Source organism: Lampetra planeri, unplaced genomic scaffold, assembly GCF_965212315.1.
Source record: "Lampetra planeri unplaced genomic scaffold, kcLamPlan1.2.h2 scaffold_885, whole genome shotgun sequence".
Lineage (NCBI taxonomy): Eukaryota > Metazoa > Chordata > Hyperoartia > Petromyzontiformes > Petromyzontidae > Lampetra > Lampetra planeri.
This window is the reverse complement of record NW_027615707.1, coordinates 1,544-28,507: the sequence shown is the minus strand read 5'-3', so window position 1 is coordinate 28,507 and position 26,964 is coordinate 1,544. Positions and strand designations below refer to the sequence as shown.

The following is a 26,964-nucleotide window of genomic DNA, read 5'->3' as shown; positions in this document are numbered from 1 at the left end:
ATAGATAGATGGAGTTGGTTTACTGATCCTGTGAGGGAACTGATTGTGTTACGGCAGCAAACATTGAGATACAACAGAGGAGGAAAACTTTAAAAAAGAACAAACAAATGGCCATCAAAACTAATAACTACCTACAACTAAAACAAAAAACATATTTACACAGGAAATAAATACGGGTAAATCAGCGGATGTGCAGCTGTAGTGCACTTTTTATGAATAAAGAATATAATGAAAAATAGAGGTAAAAAAGTAGTTCTTGTTAAGTAAATGGATGTTTCCAACTCGTAGGTGTGTCTTCGGTGTGTGCCAGAGAAACTTGCACTGAAGACGTTCCAAATTGCATCATTGCGCAACGCGCTGAGCTCCGGTGGTCCCTCCCCCGGCTCCCTGTGACTGGCCGGGGCCCACGTCAGTCAGGGGAGGGGGGCACCGCTAATTTCTGTGCGCCTGTTTGTCAATTGAGCTCTCAGATTGCGCGTCCGCCCGCCTGTGTCAGCAGCAGCAGCAGCAGCAGCAGCAGCAGGTCACAGTGGATGTCCAGCGCCTCCGTGGACGGCAGGATCCCTGCGTGTGCGTGCGTGTATGTGTGTGTGTGCGTGTGTGTGTGTGTGTGTGTATGTGTGTGTGTGTGTGTGTGTGTGTGTGTGCGATCGGATGACTCGGGACGCGTGTACCTGCGAACCTTTGGGATTACACGTTGTGAAGTGACTCAAGACAAAACTTTCCGAACGAGCAACTTGTGGAGCGAGACGTGCGCGCCGCGTGGATCGACTGACAAGTGCGCGCAGAAGATTTCCTCCTTCTTCTTCTTCTTCTTCTTCTTTAACAATCATGTTCAGCAAGTGCCCCGTGTTCTTCCTGGGGGTCCTCGGTATCCTGGTCCTGGCGCGGACGCCCCTGACTCGTGCGTGCCAGCCGTGTAACTCCCGGACTTGTCCCGCTACTGCGGCGCAGAGCTGCGGAGGGGGCCGGACGCTGGCCAGGGACCCGTGCGGCTGCTGCCCCCACTGCGCCGGCTGGAGTGGGAGCGCTGCGGCGGAGAGGACTGGGCGCACGGATACTGCGCTCTGGGGCTGAGCTGCGCGTCTGTCAACGGCACAGGAGCGGCCTCCATCCCAGAGACCGGGGTGTGTAAAGGTGAGGGAAGAGGCTGAACACAAAGTTTTTTTTCGTTTTGAGTTTTCTTGAGAGATGGCTCCATTCGTGTTTATTCCATTTTCCCCAATTCCATGAATTTATTTCTGTCCATTGAAACAACACAAAAGCAAATCCAAACTCCGTGACGCATGTTGTCCTCTGGTCCGTGCACCAACTCCATCTTGTTGTGCCTTACACCTGATGACATCTATGGACTGATAGCTGAGGCACTTTTGCTGCCGTGTTGAAAATGTTTTCTGATCCCGTGTGACTGCACTTGAAAAGGAAATGAAAAGAACCACAGGTGTTCATTCAGTAGGTGGACATCCATCCACTTCCTTCAAGAGGCTCCCCCCATTGAAGTGTCAGCCGGATCCAGGGCCTGTGTCAGTGTGCACTGTGTCTCTGGCAGCCTGCAGCCGCCTGCAGGTCTGAGGGTCTCTTGACTGCCGGCAGAGGAGTCATGTTCAGCCTCTCCGTCTCCTCCTCAAAGCTTCATTCACAAGTACTGCTCAGTACTGTCTGGCAGCAGGCGTTGGCACGGTGCAACCTGCAGCTCAGAGCGGGTGAACTGACATGGGACAAGAGGGGCGATGATGCTTCGAAGTATGGGTTGGCTCTCGGTGAATGTAGTTCACACCCTGGGCTTCAGCGTGGGGTCTGAAAACTGGGACGGCTCGGCTGCACGATTGCAAAAGTCCCCAGTGGATTTGGATTTCTGAATCCACAGTTGCTGCGCTGTTCCGCTGCCAGCAGAGCTGTTTGCTGGAGGAGCTGGTTTACGCACTTTGTTGGCTTCAAAGATGTGTGTGGTGTCAGGTTCCACACAGCGAATGAAGTAAGTAGCAATGCCCCCCCGCCCCAGCCCTCCACCTGCACTCTGTCCGGCCTGTTTCAGGATGATTGAAGAGGACTGACAGCGTTGGAGGAGAGAGTAAGCAGCTCTCGGTGGGTGTCTGGATCCCTCTGTGGGGTGGTCCGAATCAGGGGTCCATGCGGTTTGCGGGGGTTTCAGCCCCCAGGTCATCCCAAGAGACGCTACCGCTGATTGTGCCCCATGTAGCGGTGTTAGGCTGGTGGTGTCTGGGGGACATCTCCCCTGACAGTTAACAGGTTTGGAACCTAATGGTCCTTCTGATTGAGACGTGGCTCCGGTCCCATGGCCTCCAGGGGCCTTGGAGCACGCTGCTGACCCCTAAATCACACACACACACACACACACACATACACAGCCGCACTTTCCCAGAGGGTCCAGGTGGGGGTAAATCAACACCTCCCAGTGTGTTTTCAGGGGCCACAGTAGGCAGGCTCCTGGAGGCTGATCCCAGATTTCCCTCCTCGAGCTGCGAGGGTCTTAAAGTGATTAGACTTGCAATCAGGAATCGGGGGTAAATGTTTCCGCTTTCCGATCCCCTCCCTCTCAGTTTGGATTTTCTGGGTGGTCAAAACCTGTTGGTTGGAAAAGCAACCGGCTTGTAACGCAGGTGACCTATTCACTGGAGCCACGTGGAACCGGCACAGGAGAGGTCCGTGTTCTACTCTGCTGCTGGTCATTGGCTGAGTGAGACGAGACGAGACGAGACGAGACGAGACGAGACGAGACGAGACGAGATGTCTTATTCAATGATTGATTAAATCGGCGTTTAGAGGCCTGAAGAAAACACCAGATGAAAGTCCTCTGGACCCCTCAGGTCTTCAGCGATCAGGTCTCATATTCCCCCAAAGCTCCTGCTGCTGGTAGCAGAACGTGTCTGACCTGGACACCGTGTCCTCAGCTCCGGCGCCCGTCCTCCGGTATTATCTAAGGTTTCAAAGACTTCCTTTTTAGCTCGCTATCAGCCAGAGGGCCTGTAGGGGTCAGCTGTCCCATCCTGAACCCCCCCCCCCATAGACCTTTGCAGGAGTCATTCCACAGATGACAGATAACAAGGTCAGACCAGACCAAGGTCGGGATCAGCCAAGTGGACTGACTGGGGGTCAGCTGACTTAATCAATGAGCCAATAGCCCCCCCCCCCCTCCCCCCAACATACACACAGACAGGCACACCAGCACCCACCTCCTCAAATACCCCGCCAGCAGGAGGAAAGCCACTGGACGGAAAAAACGTGGAGGTGAGGATCATTTGAAGGTGGAAGGTGGATATTGTAATGGGTTCGTTGAAAAGGTCCGTCTGGGACCGCCATGAACAGCCAGCAGCGGCTCAGGTTTAACACACCTTTCACTCTCCCGTGTCGCCGGCAGTTCACAACTTGTGCGAATCCTCCATTGACCAGGTTACCAAGGCGACGCTTCCAGCCAAGAGTATTTTTTCTTTTAATCCCTGTGAGTAAACAGCTGTGTTTTGTTACCGTTCACATGGTTTCACTTGGGTTTCTTGGCAGTTCTTTTTGTCCATCCCAACATGTCACCACTGAAGTCCAATAAATACACAAAGGAGCGCTCATGTTTAGGTTTTACAGTTAAAGTTTGATGCACCCTCGTGGCTGAAGAAAAGCAGAGAATCAGGACAAGCTCCAGTCACACGTCACATTTGGGAACAGTTACGCCGTGTTGCAGTTTGTCCCGTCGGGTTTCACTCACTGATGGACAGCGATGAAGACGGCTAATTAGCTCGACGTGCTAGTGTTCGTTCATGCATGCGTGTGAAAGGACCCCGACGGCTGACATGTATGTGGGGGCTCTCGTCAGCAAACGGGGCTCGTTCCTCTCTCATGCGGCGTGGTTCGGCCTTGGCGCTCAATCTCCGTGGCCAAGGCCGAGTGTGAAAAAGACCAGTGTGGGGGGTGGGGGGGTATGGTGCAAGTGGCCTTGGTACAGAGGAGGCGTTCCAGCAAGCAGCAGAGATGCGAACCCTGGGAGGGCCTCACGCTGTGGAACAGAAGCAAACAAATGGGCTCAATGGATGAAGTAGCATGGCACAACGAGGGGGGAGGAGGAATGCTTGGCCAAGAAGGCGCCTTCAGGAATGGTTGTGCCAAGGCGATGTGTTGCGATCCAGGTCGTAAGCTGGCCGGCCTCCGAGGATTCTTGGAAAAAAGTCTTCTTAGATTTTCTGGCAAATGTTGCCTCCCGATTACTCTTCATCCATGAACCTTTCCAGTCTTTATCTCACATCCTGAAGTGAAGAAAGTCCCAGCAAGCAAGTCGTTTGTTCGCCAGCTTCTTAAGTTCTGCTGTTGCTCGTCCGCAGTGCTTCCCGACCACCCGGAGGCGGGCTTGGAGGACGAGCGCTGTCCCCTGACGACAGGCTGCGACATGGCCGGGGGTCAATGCGTTTGTGATGCCCGGCACACCTGTCTGGGCTCCTTCACCTTCCCCGACTTAGAAACCTGCATGAAGGCCAGAAAATCAGGTGAGTGGGCTCTGTCTCTGTCTGTGAGTTCAGCTTTTATAAAAACAGGTTTTTAAAGATCGCTGGTGTTGGGATGGAGTTTTATGTTCTGTCGAGGACAGTACAGGACAGAAGTTGCACGATGTTCAATGGATTAATTTAGTGGAGTTGAATGTAAAAATCTAAATATGTACTGAAAGTGCTTTTGTAAAAAAAAAATCTCTGTCGCACAAAAGTACAATAAAACTGTGGGCGACTTTTTCTCGATCACAGTAAAGGTAGAAAATGTACTAATAAAATAGAAAAAAAAATAAGATTGAACAAAATCAGTTAAAATACAAAAATAAAATTAAAAAAAAATAATGCAAAAGATATGATCATTATTTACTTGAACAGAGAATCCATGTTGGATGGGAATGAAAATGCCCAATGAGTAGAACTAATCCCTAACAGATGTGTCTGAGGTGACTAATGCTACCAACATATCGTGGTGATGACACACACACGTGCAGACACACTCGAGCGGTGCCCGTGTCTGTGAGTCACTGACGACGGTGTGTGTGGTTTCCAGAGGGTCGGAGCCACGAGCACCGGGACCATCACCGAGAGAAGTATGTGGGCCCGTCCAACCCGGCCTGCACGTTCTCTGGCTGTAACCTGACTGCTGACGGCTGCGTGTGCGAGTCTCAGAGCTGCCACCACCACTTCGCCTACGCCAACCGCAGCCAGTGCCAGGAAGCGGCAGGTAACCTTCCGATGACCTGCTGCGGGAAAGCGCAACCCCATTCGCAGCCAAGTCGTTGCTGTGTGCAGCTCAAGGAGATTTATGTACAGATGTCAGGGTTTAAAATAGATTCAGTATCTAAATAGTTCTCCTTGTGGAGTGCAGAATGCTTCAAGTTAGAGGAGAATGAAGGATTAAAAAGAAAAAAAAAAAGAAAGTGAGAGAGAAACAAAAACAGAAACGTTTCCATTACAATTGCTGGGTTTGCCCAGACTGTTGAAGGAAATATGGGGTGTTGGAGATCCTCAGTCCCAGAGTGGACGGGATGAATGAGGCTGTGTGTGTGTGTGACGGAGGCTGATGACCGAATCCTTTCAATGATGTGTGGCGACCAACAGAAAACCCTGACCTTTGGATCGCGAGGTGGAAGTCGCTAAGTGACGTCGGAGACGTGTGCACAAACTAAAACGAACTCGCCGACCGGCTGACCGGTGAAGCCGTTGAGCAAACTGGTCACCATGGCAACATAACTAAACCTGCAACTAACTAAACCTTGGTATTGTAGTTGACCGATTACGTCGGAAGCATGCGACTCTGACGGCGTTTAGATGTTTTTGTCACCTCAGACGGCTGACAGTGTGCCGCAGACGTACTCAGGTTATTTAGTCTGCAAACAGCACAGATGTTTTTGCAGTTATGTGGATGTTTGTGTTACTCCGAGAATCCCCACAGGAAGCATCTTCATCAGACTTAATGTTTTGACGTATCCGCATCAAAGTCGTACAATTACAGGCGCGCTTCGCTCTGTGTTTTATAACTCTCGTCTCAAAGCGGATGACAGTCTAAACTCACACCAGTGAAAACTGTAAACAACATTTTTCAGCAGCTTATGAGTTCTCACAGCAACACGCACACACAGACACACACACGCAGACACACACCCCTCTGATGGCCCCTCATTAAATAAGAGGCCAGGATGTGTGCAGCGTGTCTGTTATGTCTGTATGTGAGTGTACACGAGCACGGATGAACACATGTGTGAGCTTGCATGTGGGTGTATATCATCACGTGTGTGTGTGTGTGTGTGTGATAATTATCTCCTGGCAGACATTTCCCTTTGTGTGTTATCAGGCTTCCTCTCGCTGAGGTTACGTATTCCTTCTATGCTGTTGCGGGGAACAAGTTCCGTGCAGTAAAATATGCTGATATTTGGTCTTTACTATAGTTTGTCTGGTGCAGGACGTTTGTGACTTATTTATTATAATTACTTATATTATTGTAATGAATGTCAGGTACAAATTAGATTTTTGTTTTTGATTAGATACAGATCTTATTTGGTGACATGTTTTGCTTTTGAAAACGGTACAAAAAAAACCATGACATATGATATCGCATGACCGACCATATGACAAAATGAAGATGTTGTGTCATAATGTAAGTATCTGTGGCGACTCCAGCCCTGTGCAGTCGGTTGGTCGTTGTGTGTGTGTGTGTGTGTTGGGGGAGACGTTTTACCTACATGTCCGGCGGCGGAGATGATGCGATAAAGGGGGAAGGGAAGTGAGGTGTGTGTGTGTGTGTGTTGGGGGGGGGGGGGGCACGGGACGATAGGAAATCACAAGTGAAGCCAGGCATTCGCCGGAGGTATTTGTGTCAAGCACAGCCTGCCGGTCCTGCAAGGGCGGTGTTTGCTCCTTTTACTCTGGGATGGTTTACATAGTTCATTCATGATAAGACCCCCCCAGGAATTCCCCTCCTGTTGCTCACGATACAAAAAAGTTGTGCGACTGGCAACGTATGAATGCTGATAGTTGGAAAGTGCAGGTTGTCGTCTCTCAGTGTCCGTTCAGGAGTGTCTGACGTGCTGGTGCATCCACGGCGCTCCCACCTCTGCCACCTCCGTCCTCGCTCTCCTCCACGTGAAAGGACTGTTAGTTCTGCTTGGCTTCATCGTCTTTGTGGCGGCGCTATTACTGGCCTGGTCAGACCGCCGCTGGCTGGCAGAGGTGTGCGTCTCAGCGTGCGCGTGTGTGTGTGTGTGTTTGTGTGTGATTAGGGATTTCAAAGAGGGAAACAGAAAAAAAAATGTTGTGCGGCAATGGAGACAAAGAACTTCCTTTCAAAGCGGGCTGGGATTGTTGTCAAAGCACTGGCAAGACAGCAAGAGAAGCCACGACTCAGGGAGCGTCTGTAAATTCCAGTGTTGGATTACCGGTTCACACCGTGTCTCCATTCAGTGTCAGCTCAGCTCATTCAGCTACAACCATTAACGGACCAAAGCACGTGTCTCTCATCGTCAGCCGTTCTTTTCTCTTTGTCTCGTAATTAGACAGATCGGTACGGCCCACCCCATGTCCAACACTTCCGTGATTTGATTTGTCAGGGGACACTACAGATGACAGCCCTGTCACACACACACACACACACGCACACAGCAGATCTTCTCATAGACCATGCGTGGTGTGATTGCTCCAGGGACGGGCCCGTTGGCCTGATGTAAGTCTGTGTTCCCGACTGCCGCTGGTCCAATCTTACTGGTCATCTGACAGCAAGGAAAGGGTGTGTTTCCCTTGAATGCACACAAGCTATTTGCAGTAGCTGTGTACACACACACACACACACACACACATACGTGAATACATCAGTGGACGTCCAGATTACCTCACCTCATTGACAGCTGCAGGTGCGATGCTCAGGACACCAGATCACGTGAGCCGTAGGAAAGAAGGCGTGCGGGGAGCACGTGCACCAGCGGCCGACGTCCGTCTTCAACTTCCCCCCCTGGTGCTCCTCATGATGGAAGTGTCCGGTGTTGTGTGCTAAACGAGGTGATCGCAAGTGGCCACGGTGAATACAAACATTTGGTTTGTGTTATTTTCACTGCTGAAACTTGTCAGGCGATCTTTGTGTGAGAAGATGCTCCCCTCCAGCGTCTCCCAAGTCGTTGGAAAAGTGCACACACACAGCACAGCTCCTCTGACCTGAGGTGTGATGCAATACAATAAATTTGATTACAAACAGCAGCCTGGCGGCCCGCCATGATGGAACAGGATTTATAAACCAGGCTCACACACTGGGAAGAGTACGCGAGCAGATTAAAGGCCTTAAAGGCGTCCTGCTTACTGACGGCCACAAAACAGCCCTCTGAGGTGTAACTGCTGGTCGGCCCCCCACGGCTTTGTGCGAGAGACGCCCCTGGTGTGTCTCCTTTATAAAACCTGAGGACAGAGCAGAAGCCCACAGAGGGGCAGCTGGACTGAGACAGCTTTGTTCTCCGCTGACTTGCGTCCAAAGTCGCTCGCCGAACAGAACGCACATTGTGCGCTTTTTTTTCCATGAGTAAACTCATGCTGTCAACACAGCCTCCTCTGCCTGGTCGAGTCGCTCCGGTCTGGGGGAAGACTGCGCTCCTTGTACCCGGCCCGAAGTCAAAGAAAAAACCCATTAAGAAAGGAGCTGTTTTTCTTTCTTCAATGAGCTGCTGAAATGCCAGAAATAGGCATTGTTTACAAAAGAACCCATTCTGTGGTAATGAAGCAATTTCCTTTTCCCGCCTGTTCCAGACCAGTGTCAGGTGTGTGTGTGTGTGTGTGTGTGAGATTGTGTAGTTTTGACAATTCTACGTCGGTTTAAAAGCGTTCCCATTCTCTGCTGCATTCGCACAAGAGCACATGCTTCCTAATCTGCAGAGAAGTTATCAAGCATACCAAATCAGGTCTTTTTGTGTTTGTGCAAGTTGGAGTACGGCGGCCATTGTGATAGGAGGACGGGTCTGTGGCCGCTGACTCACTAATTACAGCCATTTACACTGAGGCAGAACACGGCCCAGGATAAAATCCATCTGCTGCTGACTTCTTCTGACCTCCATTGTGTTCATAAATGTGGCGGCTAGAAAATGCTTTTAATCGGACAAATTGGACCTGCAATTGTCTGACGGGTTCCGTGAACAGATTCTACTTCTCTGGTCATTTGAATGACAATGGTTTGTCTGCCAGCTGCGTTTCCTCGTGCACTCTGACCCCGGCTTTTATCAGCCTTCAAACAATACGTGCAAAGTGTTTTTCAGTTTTTTTTCGGCGTGTGACTTTCTGCCATTTTTTTTTTTACAGCTCTGTGAGGTTTTCAGATGCAAAACCAGTCAGTGGAGGTGAAAACACTCACCAGTCCCAGCCTCCCACAAGTTTACTTAACTCCAGCATCGGAATCAGGCCAGAAACCGTTAAAATCGTTGCAGCCCCCCTGAACAGAAGGTTCAGCCCTCAGTTTCTATATGACTCTATTCAGCTACAAAGTTTATCAATGAGAGCTTTGTGGCCGACCTAAAACGGCACAGTACAGATACCTCACACTCCAGAAAAATCCAATGTTTTCCTTCTCCTCCATTTCATCTGTTAGAAATTTTGCCCCCCACCCTTTTGAATACAGGGAGACCCCTCTTTTTTAAAAATGCAGCCAGAGGAGCCGTGGGTCAGACCGGAGGGTGCACCTGAAGAAAAAAAAAAGAGGGATGAATGAGACCCCAGCTCAGGAGAGGATCAGGGGTCTGGACCCCCCGAATGGCTCACCTATTCAGGTTCCTCGTCTGTTGGCTAAACGCAGAAGGATCCACTTACAGCTCTTTAAATGTCAGGGATGAGGCACATCCTCTGAGAGAATCACGTTGCACCTTGGAGCCAGCTCAGTCTGGGAAGACCATCAACAGCAGCTTCTGGAAAGGCGAACAAAACTCCGAGAATTGTTATGCAACAGCAGCTTGAGTGATTTCTTCCCCGCACAAACCGAATGTACAGAGTGATTGCGAAGTGATCGTCTTAACGGAAGCCACTTAACCTTTTCTTTTTTTTCTTTTTTTTTCCCCCCTTTGATCCGTTTACACATTTCCTCCTCTTAGATGCCTGGAGGATTTAAAGTGGACGTGCAATCACTGGATTTTCCTTCTCATCCATCATCCGTGCACTCGTTAAGCCCCTCGGTGGTGAAAACCGTGCAGGAGAAGCAGGAGAAGATGCAGTAAATGAGTGATTGACAACAGGACAGAGCAGGAGGAGTCTGCACTGCAGTGACACCGAGAAGCAAAATAAACACGTGACGTCCGTCTGGTTTGGGTAATCCAGTCTTTGTGAGGTCGCTACTGTTCTCATACAATGTTGGTACAGAGGGGCCTTCCACTTTTCTTTTCCTGAACAGGCTCCAAAATACACCTCTGAGCCCCCTCTGCCCAGATTTCCAGTAGCCCTGCACCCCCCCACCCCCCCCACCCCCCGCCCGCCCCTAACAAGCGGTATCAGAGCTATTATGTTGGCTCTGGCAAATGTGTAGACAACACAAGCTGCTATGCCAAGTAAAGAGGAGAAAGTACAGAGAATAAAAGCGTTCTTGAACCGAGGCTGTTTGGATTGTGAGCCGGGCTGTGTGGGATCGGAGTCCTGTCGCGGTCCAGGGCGCCGCTTGTTTCTCTGACAGGATGCTGTAAAGCTGAGACAGACCACAGAAGAGGGTCGAGTGACTCTGCACAGAGTAGGGTCACGATGAGAAGTCGAGTTTGAGGGCAAAACGCGGGTCAAGCTGTTCCAAAGCTGTGACGCACGCACACGTGCAGAGAAGAACGTCTGAATGTGATGGTGGAGGGGGACTCCTGGGTGGATGAGCACTGTGTAGGACGTGTTTTACGGTATCTCAGCGGGGGACCTGGGTTTAATCTTCTTTTATCGACACTGTCTGTCCACTGTTTGGTCAGGGTAACAAACAGTTATTAAACGATCGACATCTTTACTGCCGTACCTGGATACGTGTTGAGTTATCGGATGAAGAATGAGGCCGCCGGTCCACGGAGAAGTAATGAAGGCATTGAACTGATGGACGACCCACAGATTGAAATTATCACCGGATTCAAGTCAATAACATGGGAGTGGGACCGTTTCTTTACTGTATGGGTTTGTAAGAATAATGAGTTGAGGAGAAGGTACGGCTATGACTAGATTCTAACTAGATATATTTTGATTTATTTTACATATATTTTAAAAACGTTTTTTCTTGTTTTCTTGTTAAATATCAATAATAAAAGAAATGACTCTATACTGACATGTACCACACACCAGGGATCCACTGTAACACCATCCAACATCCAACTCAGCTGTCCTAAAGTGTAAAATGAAAAGAAATTTAGAAAATAATAATAATGTGGGTTAAGAGTGTTGGTCCTTGTATCCCAACGTTTATGTGTGTGTGTGTGTGTGTGTGTTTCAGAGGAGCTAAGATGTGCTGGCGTCACCTGCCCGACTCTTCCGCTGCCGTCCTGCCCCAAAGGCTCGGTCCTCACCAAGAGTTACACGCCCCCTGCTGGTTGCTGTCCTTCTCTACCGCCTGAGTGCACTTGCGACCTCCGTGCCTGCCCCAAGCCTCACTGCCCGAGCGGGCAGCGTGGCGGCGCCGCTGCACCAGGCCAGCGGTCAGCCAGGAGACTGCTGTGATGTCTTTGAGTGCCAGAAAGGTGAATTGCACCAAATTACAACTCCGGCACAGTTGGTGCGAGATTCATCACCTTTTTCAGGAGGCAATTATTTTTTCCTCAGAGTAACAATTTTCTCCCCGCTGACTAAATGTTCGCACATGAAAAGGAAAAGTGGATAATTACTGTCGGGCTGTTTATCAGCCGGGTCTGGAGCCTCCTGCGGTTCAAAGACATTTCTCAGGGATTTATCGGCACACATAGAAGCAGCTCTGCTACGATCTGAGATATCGTTTCGCAGCGGTTTGTTCACACAGAAGTGGAAGTGAGGTGTCCGTGGCGCGGCCCCACCAGCGACCAGGAGCAGCCGAGGCAGGGAGGGGACCTGTGGTATGGGTCTGTTTACTCTGCGCTCCCAACAAATATTCGCTGTTTTACCAACAGAACAAATTCCCATTCTGGCCCTTCCACATGTATAAATGAGCGCCGTGTCCTGGAATTAATGGACTTAACAAGCCCAGTGACCAGGAAAGTGCTTAGGCTATGAATTTGCTCAACAGAAGTGCAGTGTCAAAGGGGTTCCTGTCTGGTCACACGTCCAAAGGGAAAAGGTTCAACAGTTCATTGATGGGAATGCTTTTTATGTGCTCCATTCTGCCAGTGGGGAGGGTAATCGAGTCCGGCAGGCTGGCGGGGGCTGAATGGCAGCCGTGGGGGCCATGGGATCAGCGTTTTGATAACAAGTGTCTGCTGCTCTTTGGGCCTGAGCCTTGATGCCTTTTGTGCAGCCCCTACTGTCTGTCAGGCCTGCATGCCTGCGCGCCGGGTCCGAAAGCTCCATGGACAGGGACACGGACCAGGTTACGCACTGAGTACCCCCCCCCCCCCCCCCCCCTCCACCCCAAATCAGCTCCGTGCTGCTGCAACTCCACCGTCCACGTAGAATTGTAACGTACGGTCAAATGACAGGTCTTTTCTCTGACGCCTGCCTTCCATTCTGTGTCTGTCAGACTGTTCAGCCCTCTTGGCTCTGGGAGCCAATGCAGTCAGGGTCGGCGTGCACACGGACAATAACTTCCACCTGTTTTGGCCGCCGCTCTTGGCCGGAGAAGGACTGTTTGTGTGTTTGGATTGCAGAGCAAACCTGGCAGCGGCGTAACGAGCCGACGTCGGCCTGCCGTTTGTCATCCTTTCACATGGCACATATTTGTCCCCTGTGGTCAGAGCTGGGTGTACTGTAGTCACAGTGTGAGGTCTGCTTGAGTTAGGACATAAAGATGGGCGACATCCACTCATTGTCAGATACAGTTGAGATCTCATGGATCGATCTAATCCATCTGTCCGCCACCAGCTTTCACTCACTGGTTTCCATGGCACAAGTCAGCTTGTCTCCATCAGCGTAGCGTGCTGATAGCGTGCTCTCATGCAGAGCGGGATCATTTTTAAAGACATTCTCCGTTGTCATTTGATATACTGTACTCACCATCAGTATCCTTTTAGCTTTGATAAATACTGTGATTATCTTTCTCCTGCTTACTGTATTTGCCTGGAGTGTGAAGGTTTGGTCTTCTCCACATCCAGTCCTCACATCAATTTTGAGAAGATTGAACATCACATAAGCACGACTGGAATTTAGATTCTTTGCCGCAAGTTGTTTCAAGGATTACCATTAACAAACACTGCGGAAATCACATGTGAGCACCCCCTCCATGTGACTTCCTATTGCTTCTGTGAGCGTTAAACGTGGCCGTGCCTTTTGATTTCAGGAAGCTATAGTGCTTATTGCATTTTCTCTGCTTGGTTTTGTTGCACGCAACTCGGGACAGCAGGACGAGCGCGTGCGCGCAGACACCGAACAGAAAGAACCCCCCTGCTCTTCTTCCAACTCCGTTAGCCCACCTCTGCTTTGTGTTGTCGGGGAGGCTCGGGGTCATTAGCGCAGACGCACGGGGGTCCCACTCCCGAGTTACGGAGGGGGGCAGACGCTGCTCTCATTTATGGAGACCACGTCTACGTCTGCTGCCACCGGCTACCGGCGCTAACGTCCCCGTACCGCCCCTCAGTGAGCAGACGTTCCTGTGCGGGTGTACTTGATGAGGAGTTCTCCTGTGGTCAGTCAAAGTCTCATCACAACGAGTCACCAGACTCTGGAGCGTTTGAACGTGTCGTCTAGTGTTACGACAGAGACGCTGTCACCTCAACTAGCACCGTTCATTTAAACCACTCATGGTTTAATCACGCTCTTGTAGACGTTGCAACTCAGCATGTTAATCTAGTTATTTGAGTACCCTGTGTTTTTCTTTTGCACACACACACACACACCACACACACACACACACACACACGTTACTGGCAGACACTTCCAGGGCCTCCTGTGCCATGAGCAGGTCAAGCTTTTCCCGTCTGCATTCATGCTTTACTGGGCATGAAGTCGATACAGAAGACCAGACCTCGGCTTTCCAAAGGTGGTGTAGCTAAGCTCATTTGATTTCATAGAAGGGGGGAACCGAGCTACAAGAGATTCTAAGTGCTTTGATGCGTTTGGGAAAATGCCGACCAGACGGATTCAGTCCACCTGCCACCGGCACATGAGCCCAGATTCCGCCAAAGCCTCAGAACCTCTTCTGTTTTCTTTTACTCTGCTCTGCAAGAGACACTTTCCGAGGCTCGATAGATCCCATGAAATTCCTCTTCATTGACTTGGCTTTACTGTCTGATGAATGCCATTCCGCCCCCGAGGCTTTGACTCGGCCGTCGGTGTCGACTTCAGCGCCAGTTTGTTCCTAGAAGACGTTAAATCAGTGGCAGATTGACTGATTGTTCATTCGCACCGATTGAGACTGATGTTTATGATGGAGACCAGGTGGGTTTGTCATGTGGTGGGGGCAGAACCCCCCCCCGCCCCCAACCGCCACACCCCAAGTGCTGAAACGCGCCTGACTCCCTTTGGAAATCTAGGACATTTTACAAACGTAATGACTGATTGAACATGGCTGTTCGATTTCACGAACTGATCGACATTTCGACGTTGACCTCTGTCGGTTTTAAACCCTGAAGGTCACTCAGGACTCGTTGTTCGGTGTGTCAATCCCTCCACAGTGACTCGGTTCATCAGCGATCGCGTCCTGCTCCGTCTCTTTTCTCTCGCTTGTCTGTGACAAACACCTACTGGGAGTGTGTCGTGGAAAAGCGACATGACGCCACGATCGTCATCATAGTTTCATATTGTCATTGACAATAAGGGGTGTTGACGAAATCGACTCCTACGATGGAGACGAGGAGGGAGACGTGGATGGAGCACATCACATTATGTTCATTTCCAGGTTGAAGCGTTTGTCTGACACCGCCCCCCCTCCCCTTCCCTCTCAGTCTCTCCCAAGTGTGTCCACACTGGGAAGGAGTTCTCGGAGGGCGAAGTGTACCGCATGGATCCCTGCTGGCTGTGTCAGTGTCGGGGGGGGATTTCCTTCTGCTCCAAGGCCGAGTGCGCTGAGGTGGACTGCGAGAACTTCTACATTCCTGAGGGCGAGTGCTGCCCTGTCTGCATAGGTACGCTCACTCACCTTTGTCTTGTTGGCTACTACATCACAATAAAGAGTGATGACCTGTCACCTCAGGTCTTCGTTGGATCAATGTAGAAATTAGAACACACTCTAACCGGCGTCTGAGACGGAAGCAGCTGCTGGCGTGGCGTAGACGAGGCGTCAGCAGGAAACGTGGGAAGCTGATGCCCTCATAGACCACTGGCTTCCTCCTATAATCACCATCCATACCTGACATTCAGGAGGTGCACTTCAGAGCCGCTCAGGGTCATTTCCAACGGGCAGACTGTTCCTTCAGGGTGCATCCTCTGTAATATCTGGATGCAGCTTAATAGCCGTGGATCCACTTGCAAACACACCATGATATGTGCACTTTGGATTGTTAAACGTGGGTTCGCAGCACATATGGCCACCACATTAGAGCCTTCCTGCAGTCGGTGGACGAGGCCAGTCGAGGAGCGGGTAGAGGGGGACTACGAGCAGAGATCGTCCCCTCCGGCACCTCTAGCGCTGGACGTATACTTGGAATGTGCTGGCCTTTAAAGATGGAGAGGAATGCTTTCATCTCTTTTCTTGTGGATATTTGTCCTCATGCAGAGAACATCATGGACGGACGTAAAAATGTACATTCACCCTGCTGCCTTTGGCTTTATTGACTTTATTGAGTGTCACTGACACCTCCTCCGCTGAATCCACAAGCCCTGACAGGAGTAAGAGGAAGATAATAACAACATTGTATTAATACAGCAGTGTAATAATAATCATAACAGGGTGATACGGTGGTACAGTGGTTACAACTGTTCCTGGTGTGAATGGTCGTCTGTCCTTCACCAGGTCCAACCCTGACGTTCACCCGTAGACAGACGGGATCGACTTCACCGTATGATGAATGCATGAATGAATGAATACAAATAATAACCATGATAATAATAATAATAATAATAATAATGGACACATCAAGACAAAAACCCTCGAAAAACAGTCAATGACGTTGTTTGACTAACGTCTGGATTTCGTGTGTGTGGGTCCTGGACATGAAACGGGTTTAAGGTGACGACATCATGGGACATTATCAGAAGTACAGGAACCAGCAACGTTCCCCCTTTTTCAACCACGAGTCCCAACATTCACAGAAGGGAAAATCAGCTTCAGGAATACGACCGCACTGGTCTTCAGTAACTCCACTAATACCAACCACGCTGACAGAATAATACCCATGTGTTCGACAGAGGAAATGCTGAGACAACATTCTAACCCCGCTGACCAGTAAACTGTGGAACAAAGGTGATTAACGGGGGTTTTATTGTAAAAGTTGAAAACATGAAAAAGGGCTTCCCAGAGGCATCATATATCACTGCGGGCTCCCAGATTGGCTATTAAACTGTCCCACGTTTTACGGTTCCCACTTAAGCCTAACGACCGCACATCTGAACGGCTGAAACACACTTTCTTTGCTTTGTAGTCAAATTATGGCATCAAACGCTGACCTTGGTGTTCGACCTTCAGTTCGTCACAGGGTCGACGCTGTAGAGTCAGAGCAGTCAGATTCTGTCTGTCGCCCTTGTGTCTCGTGTCAGTCTGAACCCTGTCAGGCCAGTGGTCATGGTCGCGCTCTAACCCACCCCCGTGCCCCGTGTGCTCTCAGACGTGGAGCTGCTGTCGATGGACAGCACTAAGGCCAGCTGCTGGGTGAACAACAAGCTGCGCGCCCACGAGGAGCAGTGGAAAGAGGACGACTGCACCTTCTGCCAGTGCGTGGACGGGGGAGCCGCACTGCACGGCCATGGCCTGCAAACAAAGCTGCCAGAACCCCGTCAAGATCCCTGGGGAGTGCTGTCCCTTCTGCGAAGGTACACAAACTCTCACACGATGCACCTGCTTTCTTTCGTCACAACATCCGTACGGCTCGGCCTGCGAGAGCCTCACGTCAGCCTGCGTAGAACACGCAAGGAGGCTCCTGCCGTCCTGCAGCTTTGCTCCAGAGACCATGTCGGCATGAGCTCATTAAAGGGGGAGGCCACAGAGCATTCTTCAAGCCGCAGGGTTCTTTGTGTTCCTTTATTACTCTTGCCCACCAAAATGAGACCCACCTGTGTGTGTGTGTGTGTGTGTGTGTGTGTGTGTGTGTGTGAGGCTGCGGAGGCTGCATAATTGAAGTGGATCCTTTTTTTTTTTTTGGGGGGGGGGGGGGTGAATGTGTGTGGGAGCGTAATTAGTTACAGCTCGTTGGGCTGCCCCTCCCACCGAACGTGGCAAGAGATGGGAGAAGGATTATGTCCTGGAGGAAGGAGAGGCCTGATTTCCTTCTCGCTACACTACGGTGTTGGCTCAAGACGGCCGTCACACACTCGACCTGTGAAGGCTTTGAACACAGACGTGTCGGACCCCCCCTGCTGTAATCACGCAGCATTTATCCTCAATGACTGTTTACTCCAAAGTAAGAGCGGTGTCAACAGGTAGCTATTACAGCTGGCACAGAAAGCTCACATTAGGGGTTAAACCTGAGGGGGCGGCGGGGAAGCGTTTGGGAAGGATTCATCGTATTTGTTGTTGTCTTTTCTCTGCTGTCAGGTCAAATGTCCCTCCTCTCTGTTTCTGTTCTCCAGAGCCCTCTTATGAAACGGTCAGCCCCATGCTGTGTCCTCCTCTGGAGAACTGCTCCCTCTCTGGGAACGACTGCCCCTACGGATTCCACCAGGACAGACATGGATGTCTGCTCTGCCAGTGTCTCAGCAGTAGGTTCCCTTTTCCTCACGCCTCCACTTCACAGCACGTGATCGGCAGCTTCCCTTCGGCGTGCGAGTCTTTATTTGCCCGTGTGAAAAAACCACGCCGTTACGTCTGTTGTCGGCAGCTTGCTGTGTCCATGGCTACGGTCTCTGCGAGGTTCTCTGTCGCAGGAATGTTCCTGTGAGCAGCCTGAAAGCGGCGTGTGATGGATGGTCGCGCCCACGATCACACGACCTCTCCCTCAACTCTTTCAGATGACTCCTGCCCCGACCTGGGGAAATATTGTTCCTTGCAATGCCCGATGGGATACGAGCGTGACGACTTGGGCTGTGAGGTGTGTGAATGCAGCATCCCCGTGCCCAAGTGTCGACCTTTGACCTGCACTAAGACTTGCCCCTACGGATATGTGTGAGTACACCCGCTGACCCGACAGCTCCCGTCCCCCCCGAAGCTTCTCGCTGCTCATTTGTCATCGGTGTTTTTTTGGCTCGTTCAAAGGCTGTCAGTGATGTAACGTGGCTCTGTGACGCGCTCGCCGGCTAATAATCCTGTTATGTCAGTGAAAGGTGACTCTTCTCTTCAACAGTACAAGTCTTTGTTTCAGGAGTTCCCTGAATGCATGAGCTGCTGTTTTCCCCCCCTGCAATCACCTCCAAGATGTGAGGCGTTCTCATATTAAGCTTATTTCAGAGTTCAGTATGGTAGGGGGCTCCCAGCCGCTCAAAACATCTGGAAAATGCCCCTGGAAAAGGTCCCTAGACAACAGGTCTTTTCAAAGTCATCATCCCGGTTCCAAACAACGATCGAAGCCATCGGGATAAAACCTTTATGAAATGCTCCCCGTTACACATCTACAGAAGATGTCAGCAGGGTGAAAAGATGAGGGGGCGCCCTGCGGGAAAGAGGGGAGCAGTAAGTCCTGCCCTTATCCTCCCTAAGCAGCAGCTACGGTCCAGCCTCAGAAGTCTGAAATCCTCACAGAGCCGCTCAGACTTCCCGGGCAGACCAGTGCTCCCGCTGAGGACCCCGGCGTGCAGTCGCATGGACACCAACTGCCTGCCGCAGTGACGCTCAGCTGGAACGTCCACGTCGCGAACATGGAGGCTGAGTAGAAGAGTTTGTGAACGAGTTCTCCATCAACAGAACCAACATCTTCACTGTGACCGATTCTGAAAGACATTCCAACGACCAGCAAGGTTTTTTTTGGCACAATAGGAATTGTGCCGAGCCAGCAGTAGTGGGGATGAGGCCCCCGGTGCCCCCCGGAGCCCCTGTGTATTCCCCCTGGAGCCCAACGCGCCGCTCGGCATTCCACACCCCATCTTTAAACAAAGCCGTCCTCCAAGGTCGCAGCTCTGTCTGTCTCTGTATTTTCACAGTGAGGCACCGGCCCGAGCCCTGCGAGTGTTGTTTCAACCGCTGTTGTTACTATTTCAGCACGTCCTCCGCTATGAGACGCCTGCATGGGTTCGCTTCCATGTACGCCGCCCCCGCAGATAACGGTTCATAGAGTCATTCCTGTCACAATGTTCACAAACAAAAACAAGGAGACTTTTTTTCATGTCAGATACGGCTGCGTCTCATGTGTTTTTGAACTAAATAATCATAATCATAATTTAATAATAAGTCAAACGGTGTTCAATCCGAGGGAGAGAGACGCCCCTCCCACCTCTGACCGCCACCTTCGCCTTATTTCATCCTTTGTGGTGTTAAACATGAATTCGTTACCTGGATGCTGGCGCAGAGGGCTGTGTGTTTCCCAGATGCATTCGTCCTTGACTTGGGGGAAGTCTGTCGTTCATCAGAACATCCAGGTCGGTTTTCGTGTGGCCGAAATGGTCCCGTACGTGTCGGTTCGGTGGAAACAGTGAAGTGATTTTCACGTTTGCTGGCTCGAATACTTCCCCGACGCAAATCCGTACAATTCTTACGATTGTGACTTTTCATAACCAATCGATTAGGCCCTCTAATCTAATCGTAGACCCGACTTCATGGCACGGGTCGGGAGAAGATGAACAAGACGGGGAGAGACAGAGTCAGTCTCTGGATTTTACGATCTGCTGTGTTTCTGTGCTTCCTATTTCTTGTTCTTCTCTGACAAAGTGGACCCGAGAGTCGCCCGTGATCACTTCAGTCTGAGGAGCACCATGTTTCTCTGACGGAGCTTCTCCTTGTTTTTCATGTTTTGGCTTTTGGTGCAATAAATATGCGAAGGAGGTAAATTGAAAGCATCTTTCGAATGCTGCTGGTAGTTGGTATGATGTTCAAACCACAGGGATCTCACATGTCGGCCTCTTCAAACGCAGCTAAAGGAAAAAGGAGAAAGGAAAGCAGCTCCAGATGTTGATTATACCAGCGTTATTTAACCCCCGACGTGCCGTGGGTGTCATTGAGTTGTGCGTCTTCTGTGACGCCGCAGGAGGAACAAACACGGCTGCGAGATGTGCCGCTGTGTCAAGTGCCCCCCCTTCACCTGCGACAGACACTGCAGCGACGGCTACCGACAGAACAGGAAGGGCTGCTCCATCTGCTCGTGCAAAGGTAAGCGACATCTCGTGTACGTTTTCAGCATCGGACCTGATCCATCCCAGCAGACACGGGTGCTCACATACACTTCTATTGTACATGTATGTGTTTACCTGGTTAACTTCAGAAACCAGCCAGTAGTAGGGGTGGAGGAGTTTGGCGGTTTGATTTCCTGTGACCTTTGGCTGCTCGACGCTGGAGACGTGAATATTTGTTTTGGTTCAAGCCGCTGTTTATCTTCGTCCAGGAGCTGTGGGGAAACTCTTCATCAGATTCTCCGGTGCCATGTTTCATTGGATGTGTTTATTTTACCAGTTTAGCTGCTTTATAAATATTTCCGCCTCAGATATGCGAGGTTCAGTCATCAGTTCAGCCGGCTCCTCGTCTCCACCTACTGCAAATAAACTGCTGTTTACCTGTCTGGATACGTGTGTGTGTGTGTGTGTGTGTGTGTGTGTGTGTGTGTGTGTGTGTGTGTGTGTGTGTGTGTGTGTGTGTGTGTGTGTGTGTGTGTGTGTGTACAGTTCAAATATTTAGCATGGGGAAGGTGTTTTTTTGGAAGGCGGCGTCTTTAAACATCTGCCTGAACTTACTGTTTGTGACTGTTTGTAAAAGGGATAAGAGCTTTAAGAGCTTTGCTGGATTTATTTTCTTTCTCTGATGTCAACAAATTCATGTTGACCGCTCCACAGCCCAGTGACGTTAGTTTGTGTCATGTTTGCATCTCCAGAGAGCGTCCATGTTCCCAGTACCACCGTCCCCGTCGTGCTGCCCAACTACTGCTTCACCTCCAACGGGCGCCGATACGAGGAGGGCGACGGCTGGCACGACGGCTGCCGCGACTGCTACTGCCACTCTGGACGGGAGATGTGTGTGCTCATATCCTGTCCGGTACCCAGCTGCTCTCATCCCGTCGTCAGGCCGGACCAGTGCTGTCCCACATGTGAAGGTATGAGAGGACACACACAGTCGACACACAACATGCCGTCCGTCCGTCCGTCCCCCATCCCCCCGGACTCAACACAACGTGATCACGACAAACCGCAAACCGACGAGAGACACAAGAGCTCAGCTTCTCAATGCACAGACCGCTGAGTCAGCAGGATAGTGAATCAGTTAAAAGTCATAAAAGTCATTGATACGACAGTTGTTCTTTGATTACCTCCGCAAACAGGACAAACACTAGGGATGAATATAATAATAAGAAGAATAAGAATAATATTGTGTTTTTGAGGTGTGTGGTGGAGGTTAGTGCTCTGTTTAAATTAATGGCTTTTCTTTTTTTTACACACTGGATGTACATGTCTGACGTCCAAGGTCAAAAGAACATTCAGACTGATTGCTGGATTGAACGAGGTTTTCGTTCGTGTCACAACTTTGTGGCTCCAACTCTCACTTTAGTTTCTTTTCACGACGTAACAGACAGCCAACGTGACCCCGGTCATCTCTTCTTCTGCTGCAGACGAATCAGGCAGCGGTCAGCCCGAGGGGATGGACATGGTGGTGTGCAGAGCCCCCGGGGGAGAATTCTACGTGGAGGGGGGAGACGTGGAACCTGGACGAGTGCACGCGCTGCACCTGCCGGAGGGGGCGCGTCCTCTGCGACAGTGAGGTTTGCCCACCGGCTCTTTGCCAGACCCCCATCAAGAACAGGGACACCTGTTGCCACGTCTGCCCAGGTGAGGGGCTGTTTGGGATGTACAGGCAACAGGCAGCAGCACATGTGCACTGCTTCCAGACTGTGTGTGTGTGTGGGGGGGGGGGGGGGGGGGGTCATCTAACTAATCACTGCGCCATTCCCTCACGGCTATGGGAACATACTCTGTCACCAGTATCTCAGCTCCAGCTGAACCACACGCAGACATAGTTTACACCAGAGTCTCTCATACACTTCCAAACATCTCGGCCAGCGCTCCCGAGCAGGAGGCCCACAAATCAGCAACGCATGACTGCGCCTGTGAGCTGCTCCTTGAGAATGCCAATCTGCCTTATCGCGGCATCTGCCTCCACAAAAGCAGATTGTCAGAGGCTGCCCTTTGATATATGTATGGGCCTGGTCACCAGGAATGTGGGAATAATACACATCCCACTGACAGGCCCTATGATGTCTGCGTACAGTAGGGGGGTGCTTTCGAGCCCAGTCGGAGGTGGTTGTAGATCTCGGCCCGATGAGACACGTCGATAACCTGACATCTGCTGGTTGTAATTAACATTTGTAAAGCGTCTTATCTCCAAAGCCGCCCTAAGGGCCCAGTAACTGCTGCGAGCGGAGGTGAGCCGTGTAGCAGCCGTCCTCTCCATGTCCTGTTACATCGGTCCGGACCCGCCGAGGGGGACAAAACATGGACTGAACTCGTCGTTATTACACAACACCAACCCTCGCAGGCATGAAAAGGACATTTTATGGTTCATGAAAAGATAAAACTCCCCAAAGGAAACTGTCAGAGCCAGAGAATGCTTAAAGTTACTTATTTAGCGAGCGCAAACAGTCCACCAGGGGAGAGGATGACCCTGGTACAGGCTCCACAGTAGAACTTAAAGGTATAGAATCGTACTTTCCATATCATTTTTACTGAACCAACGGGCGTCAGTTTGGTTGTTCAGTCGGTTGTGCAATCAACAATAAACAACTTCTGAATTGTCAATATAAAGATCGTATTCCTCCAGCTGAAACACTGAGGGTGTAGAAGACTGTGTGAAAAAGTTGGAAACACTGGAACAATGAAACGAGGAGAGAGACTGAGAGAAAACAAAATGGGAAATACGACCTCTCAAAGAACAAATAAATGTCAGGAAGAGGTCCTCGGCACTAACATCAGTCCAGCTGTTTTATGTTGGAGCCACTCGCAGCATGTTTGCTTTTTTTTCCTCATGTCACAATGTGTAGAACATCCACTGTGTGAGGTCACTGATTGATCAGTGTGACACCTAGACCTGTGTGTGTGTGTGTGTGTGTGTGTGTGTGTGTGCAGACGAGACGCTGAGCCCGCTGCTGCCGGTGAACAACAGCCAGCAGGAGTACTGCATAACCAGCGACGGAGACGTGCTCCTGGCTGGAGACTCGTGGAAGGCCAACGCTTGCACCAGCTGTACCTGCAACAACGGCACCATTCAGTGCTTCTCCCAGCGCTGCCCGGCTGCCAACTGCAGGGTGCCCGTCTTACGCAAGGGCCAGTGCTGCCCGCACTGTCTCGGTGAGGGGAGCCGTTCGCAAGTTTCCTTGACGCAGGGGCGTTTTGTGTGCAATTCACCGAGCATTTTCACACAGACGGAATGTCATGGTAACAAGGCGGTAATGGTACAGGAGGGGAGCGACCGGCCTCCAGACTGAGGGTGTGAATGTGTGTGTTCGTCAGGCCCAGTCGCTCCAAACACGCAGCAAACATTCCATGTGACACGCACACACACTCAGAGCGAAAACATTCCTCCAGCATCCGCACATTCACACGTGTTTCCTGTCCCCGGCTCCATCGGCCTCCAACACTTTTTAGCCTTTAGTCAGAACGGATCCTGCTGTTTGCCCTCTGATATGTGCAGACGTTATCTGGCAAATGGAAAACAGCTCTGACGCAAAGACGTTTCCCATGAACACAGACCGGGGGAACCGTCTCTGCAGCCGTGTCGTGCTAATGGAACTTGTGTCTGTTTGGACAGAGATGACCACGTCCCTCCCGGTCTTGGTGTCCACTGACAAAGTGAAGACGACGGTCTTCACGACGGCGGAGACGTGGATGACCACCGTCACCGTACCGACCGTCATCGCCGACACAGGTACCACCCGTCCGTTTACGTCTTTGTAAAATCCTCATCTGCCTCATTGTTTGTCTGTCACTGAGGTGTGGACTCGATGAGCTTCTGATTTGGTCGTCAGCTGTCCACGCCGAGCAGAATGAATGTCCAGGTCTGACTTTGCACGTGGGATTGTCTCTGACAGATGAGCGAGGGCTGGGTGACAGTTACCCCAATCAGATGGAGATGGCGCTCATCTACCAGTCGGCCGCCCTGGATCCTGGCAGGTCTCCTGCTGGCCATCATCATCTTTCTCGTTGTGGCTTTACTCGTCAACAAGAAGAAGAAGTGGGTGCAGATGTCCTGCTACAGCGCTCCCAAGAAGGTGAGAGGGTTTCTGGGAGCTCTGGTGGAGAATAGTGTTGATCTGTGATGAGTTTTCATCAGTTTTTCATCTTTCATCAGCTCCTTTATTATTTTCTAATTATATACAAATTAAACTGTGAGTTTTCATTTTTGTTCATCTTTATTAGTAGTAGTAGTAGTAGTAGGTAGTATTTTTTTAACTTTAACTTTAACTTTTTACCTTAGAATCACTTCATGTTATTGTCTTTGCTGCTGTAACGCGGTAGTTTCACCCGACTGATTGATCTGTTATCAGTCACTCTGATACTACCATTTGAACATGGATCACAGTGCTGCTGGAGAACATTTCATTTTTATTGGGACATGAGCATGTGCAGTGTGTAAATGGGGATAAACATGGAGGAAATCACTTCACACAAACAAATCTGTGTTGTTTTTTTTTAACGGTCAACACTGAGGTGTTCCTTTCCTCTGCTGTCCTCAGACGGTGATTCTGAAGAAGCATGTCAACAAGAACTCGGTGGTCTACATGGAGCCCTCCAAGGAGAACAAGTTCCAGAATGTGAAGAACGACTGTGGGATCATCCACTTCTCCCCAGACATGAGTTCTCCCTGCACAGACAAGATGACCATCCCCAGGGCCAAGCTGAGCATTGGCAACGACTGGACGTCGCGCTAAGAGCCCCCCCCCCCCCGCCTCCACACACACACACACACACACTCAGGCACCAGGCACCTCCCACTCTTCTTACCACGGTATCCACGGTGATCAGTGCCGTTCCCAGCCTTCTCTCTGTGTGACAGTAAAACTAAAGACGCTCGACACACAACAAAGCGAGTGAACTTGTGTGATATTCTTTTGTGTTTGGACACTGGGTGGAGGGAAGACGCTGGGAGGTGCGTGGACGAGTGGATAGATAAAGGACCAGCAGTCTCGGCTCCGACATATTATTACTTATTATTGCCTCCCTTGAAAGTGGAACTGTGGGCAAGAAAAGGACGCTGAGGAGCTTCAAGACGGATTCCGACTGTAGTTTAGTGACGCCGTGCTGCTCCGTGGATGGAGGCCAAAGGAAACCATCATCCACTTGGATCCAACGGGGTTCATAAAAAGTCAACAGACTGCATAGACTCCCGGAGCTGACCCCCCCCCACACCCTCCGCCCCTTAGAAAGTGTGGTTTCCATCTTAGCACTTGTATATTGCTGCAGTATTTGTACTAGTTGTAGTGTTGTTATAGGCCGCCTCTTCTGTCGGGGGCAGATTGAATCATTTTTGGAAATGCCAGTGTGTACATATACACGATTTGGATTCTTTCTCCGAACTCGTCTGTAGAACAGTCGCTCTCCGTCAGCCCGATGGCATCAGCTCCAAATCTGAGCGCTCACCGATTCCCATCCAGGAAGAAAGTTATTCTATGAACAGGAGACAACGTAACACCAGATGCTTCATCTGGATCTCACAGGAATGTCCGATACCCTCCACTGCCAATGTGTGTGTGTGTGGTGTGTGTGTGTGTGTGTCCAGCCTTACCTGACAGCTTTCTGTGTACGTCTGCGCTCGCCCGTCTCACCCACTCATCAGTCAGATGAGCTGATGTCATCACAGGGTCACTGCTGCTTCTGGTCAGCTGCGTGGTGTGACGGAGGGGATGGGAGTCGAACCCGTACATAACGGTACACATTTCAACATCAGAGCACGTTAAGGCGACTGAGCCACTTTTCTGTGGAGCCGGTGTTTTGCGCAGGATTCTTGAGGGGATAAGAGACGCTAATCGGAGATTTGATCAGCGTATTGAGCACGTGGAGATGTCGAACCACTCGAGGGAACACGCTGGCGCGGCTGCGGGCTCCGTTCCAATCTGATCAGTGTGAGGAAGGACAGAATCCAAGACGAATGATGAAACTCAGGTTTTACGTCAGAGTTTCAATCCATTCACCAGTTTGTCAGTACAAACCATCTGATACCAAACGTGGATTGGAATCATGACCACGTGCTTTAACTAAGAGGTGACTGTAAACACTTCCCATTTCTTTGTTCTTCTATAAAAAAAAAGGAAAAAGAAAGAAAAAAAGTAGAAGAGTACCTTATTTATTTTTTCACATAGCTTTATTTATTAATACTATAGGTTTGAGGGCTTTTTTTCTTGAGAAATGAACTTTGGTAGCCAAAGCTGCTGTACAATTTTAGTCCAGTTACCATTTCTATCCGCTATATTCAGTACAACCTTATTTATTTCACAGCTGCAACCCTGTAAATATGTTTCCTAGACGATGAACTGTAACATTTACACTTATTTTGAAAAATAAATGTGTGAAACAAAAGTGGCACGCCCTGACTTTGGAGGAGCGATCCCCTGTTAAAGTGCAGGTGATGTCAACCAAGATGGGATCTCGGTGTTTTTTATATTTAATGGCTCCTTTCCATCTG

General features: G+C 50.4%; 1 protein-coding gene across 1 annotated transcript; it reads left to right on the top strand.

Annotated features, from left to right (window-relative positions):
• Window positions 1-831: 831 nt before the first annotated feature.
• LOC144742170 (cysteine-rich motor neuron 1 protein-like) lies at window positions 832-25,213 on the top strand. Its single transcript, XM_078624653.1, is given in 19 exon segments — window positions 832-1,009; window positions 1,012-1,137; window positions 4,329-4,490; window positions 11,440-11,615; window positions 11,617-11,683; window positions 15,011-15,190; window positions 16,829-16,944; window positions 16,946-17,033; window positions 17,790-17,918; window positions 18,168-18,321; window positions 20,333-20,454; window positions 21,170-21,388; window positions 21,902-21,978; window positions 21,980-22,118; window positions 23,412-23,633; window positions 24,094-24,210; window positions 24,374-24,441; window positions 24,443-24,553; window positions 25,019-25,213. Coding segments are annotated over 19 exon segments (2,646 nt in total).
• Window positions 25,214-26,964: the final 1,751 nt, after the last annotated feature.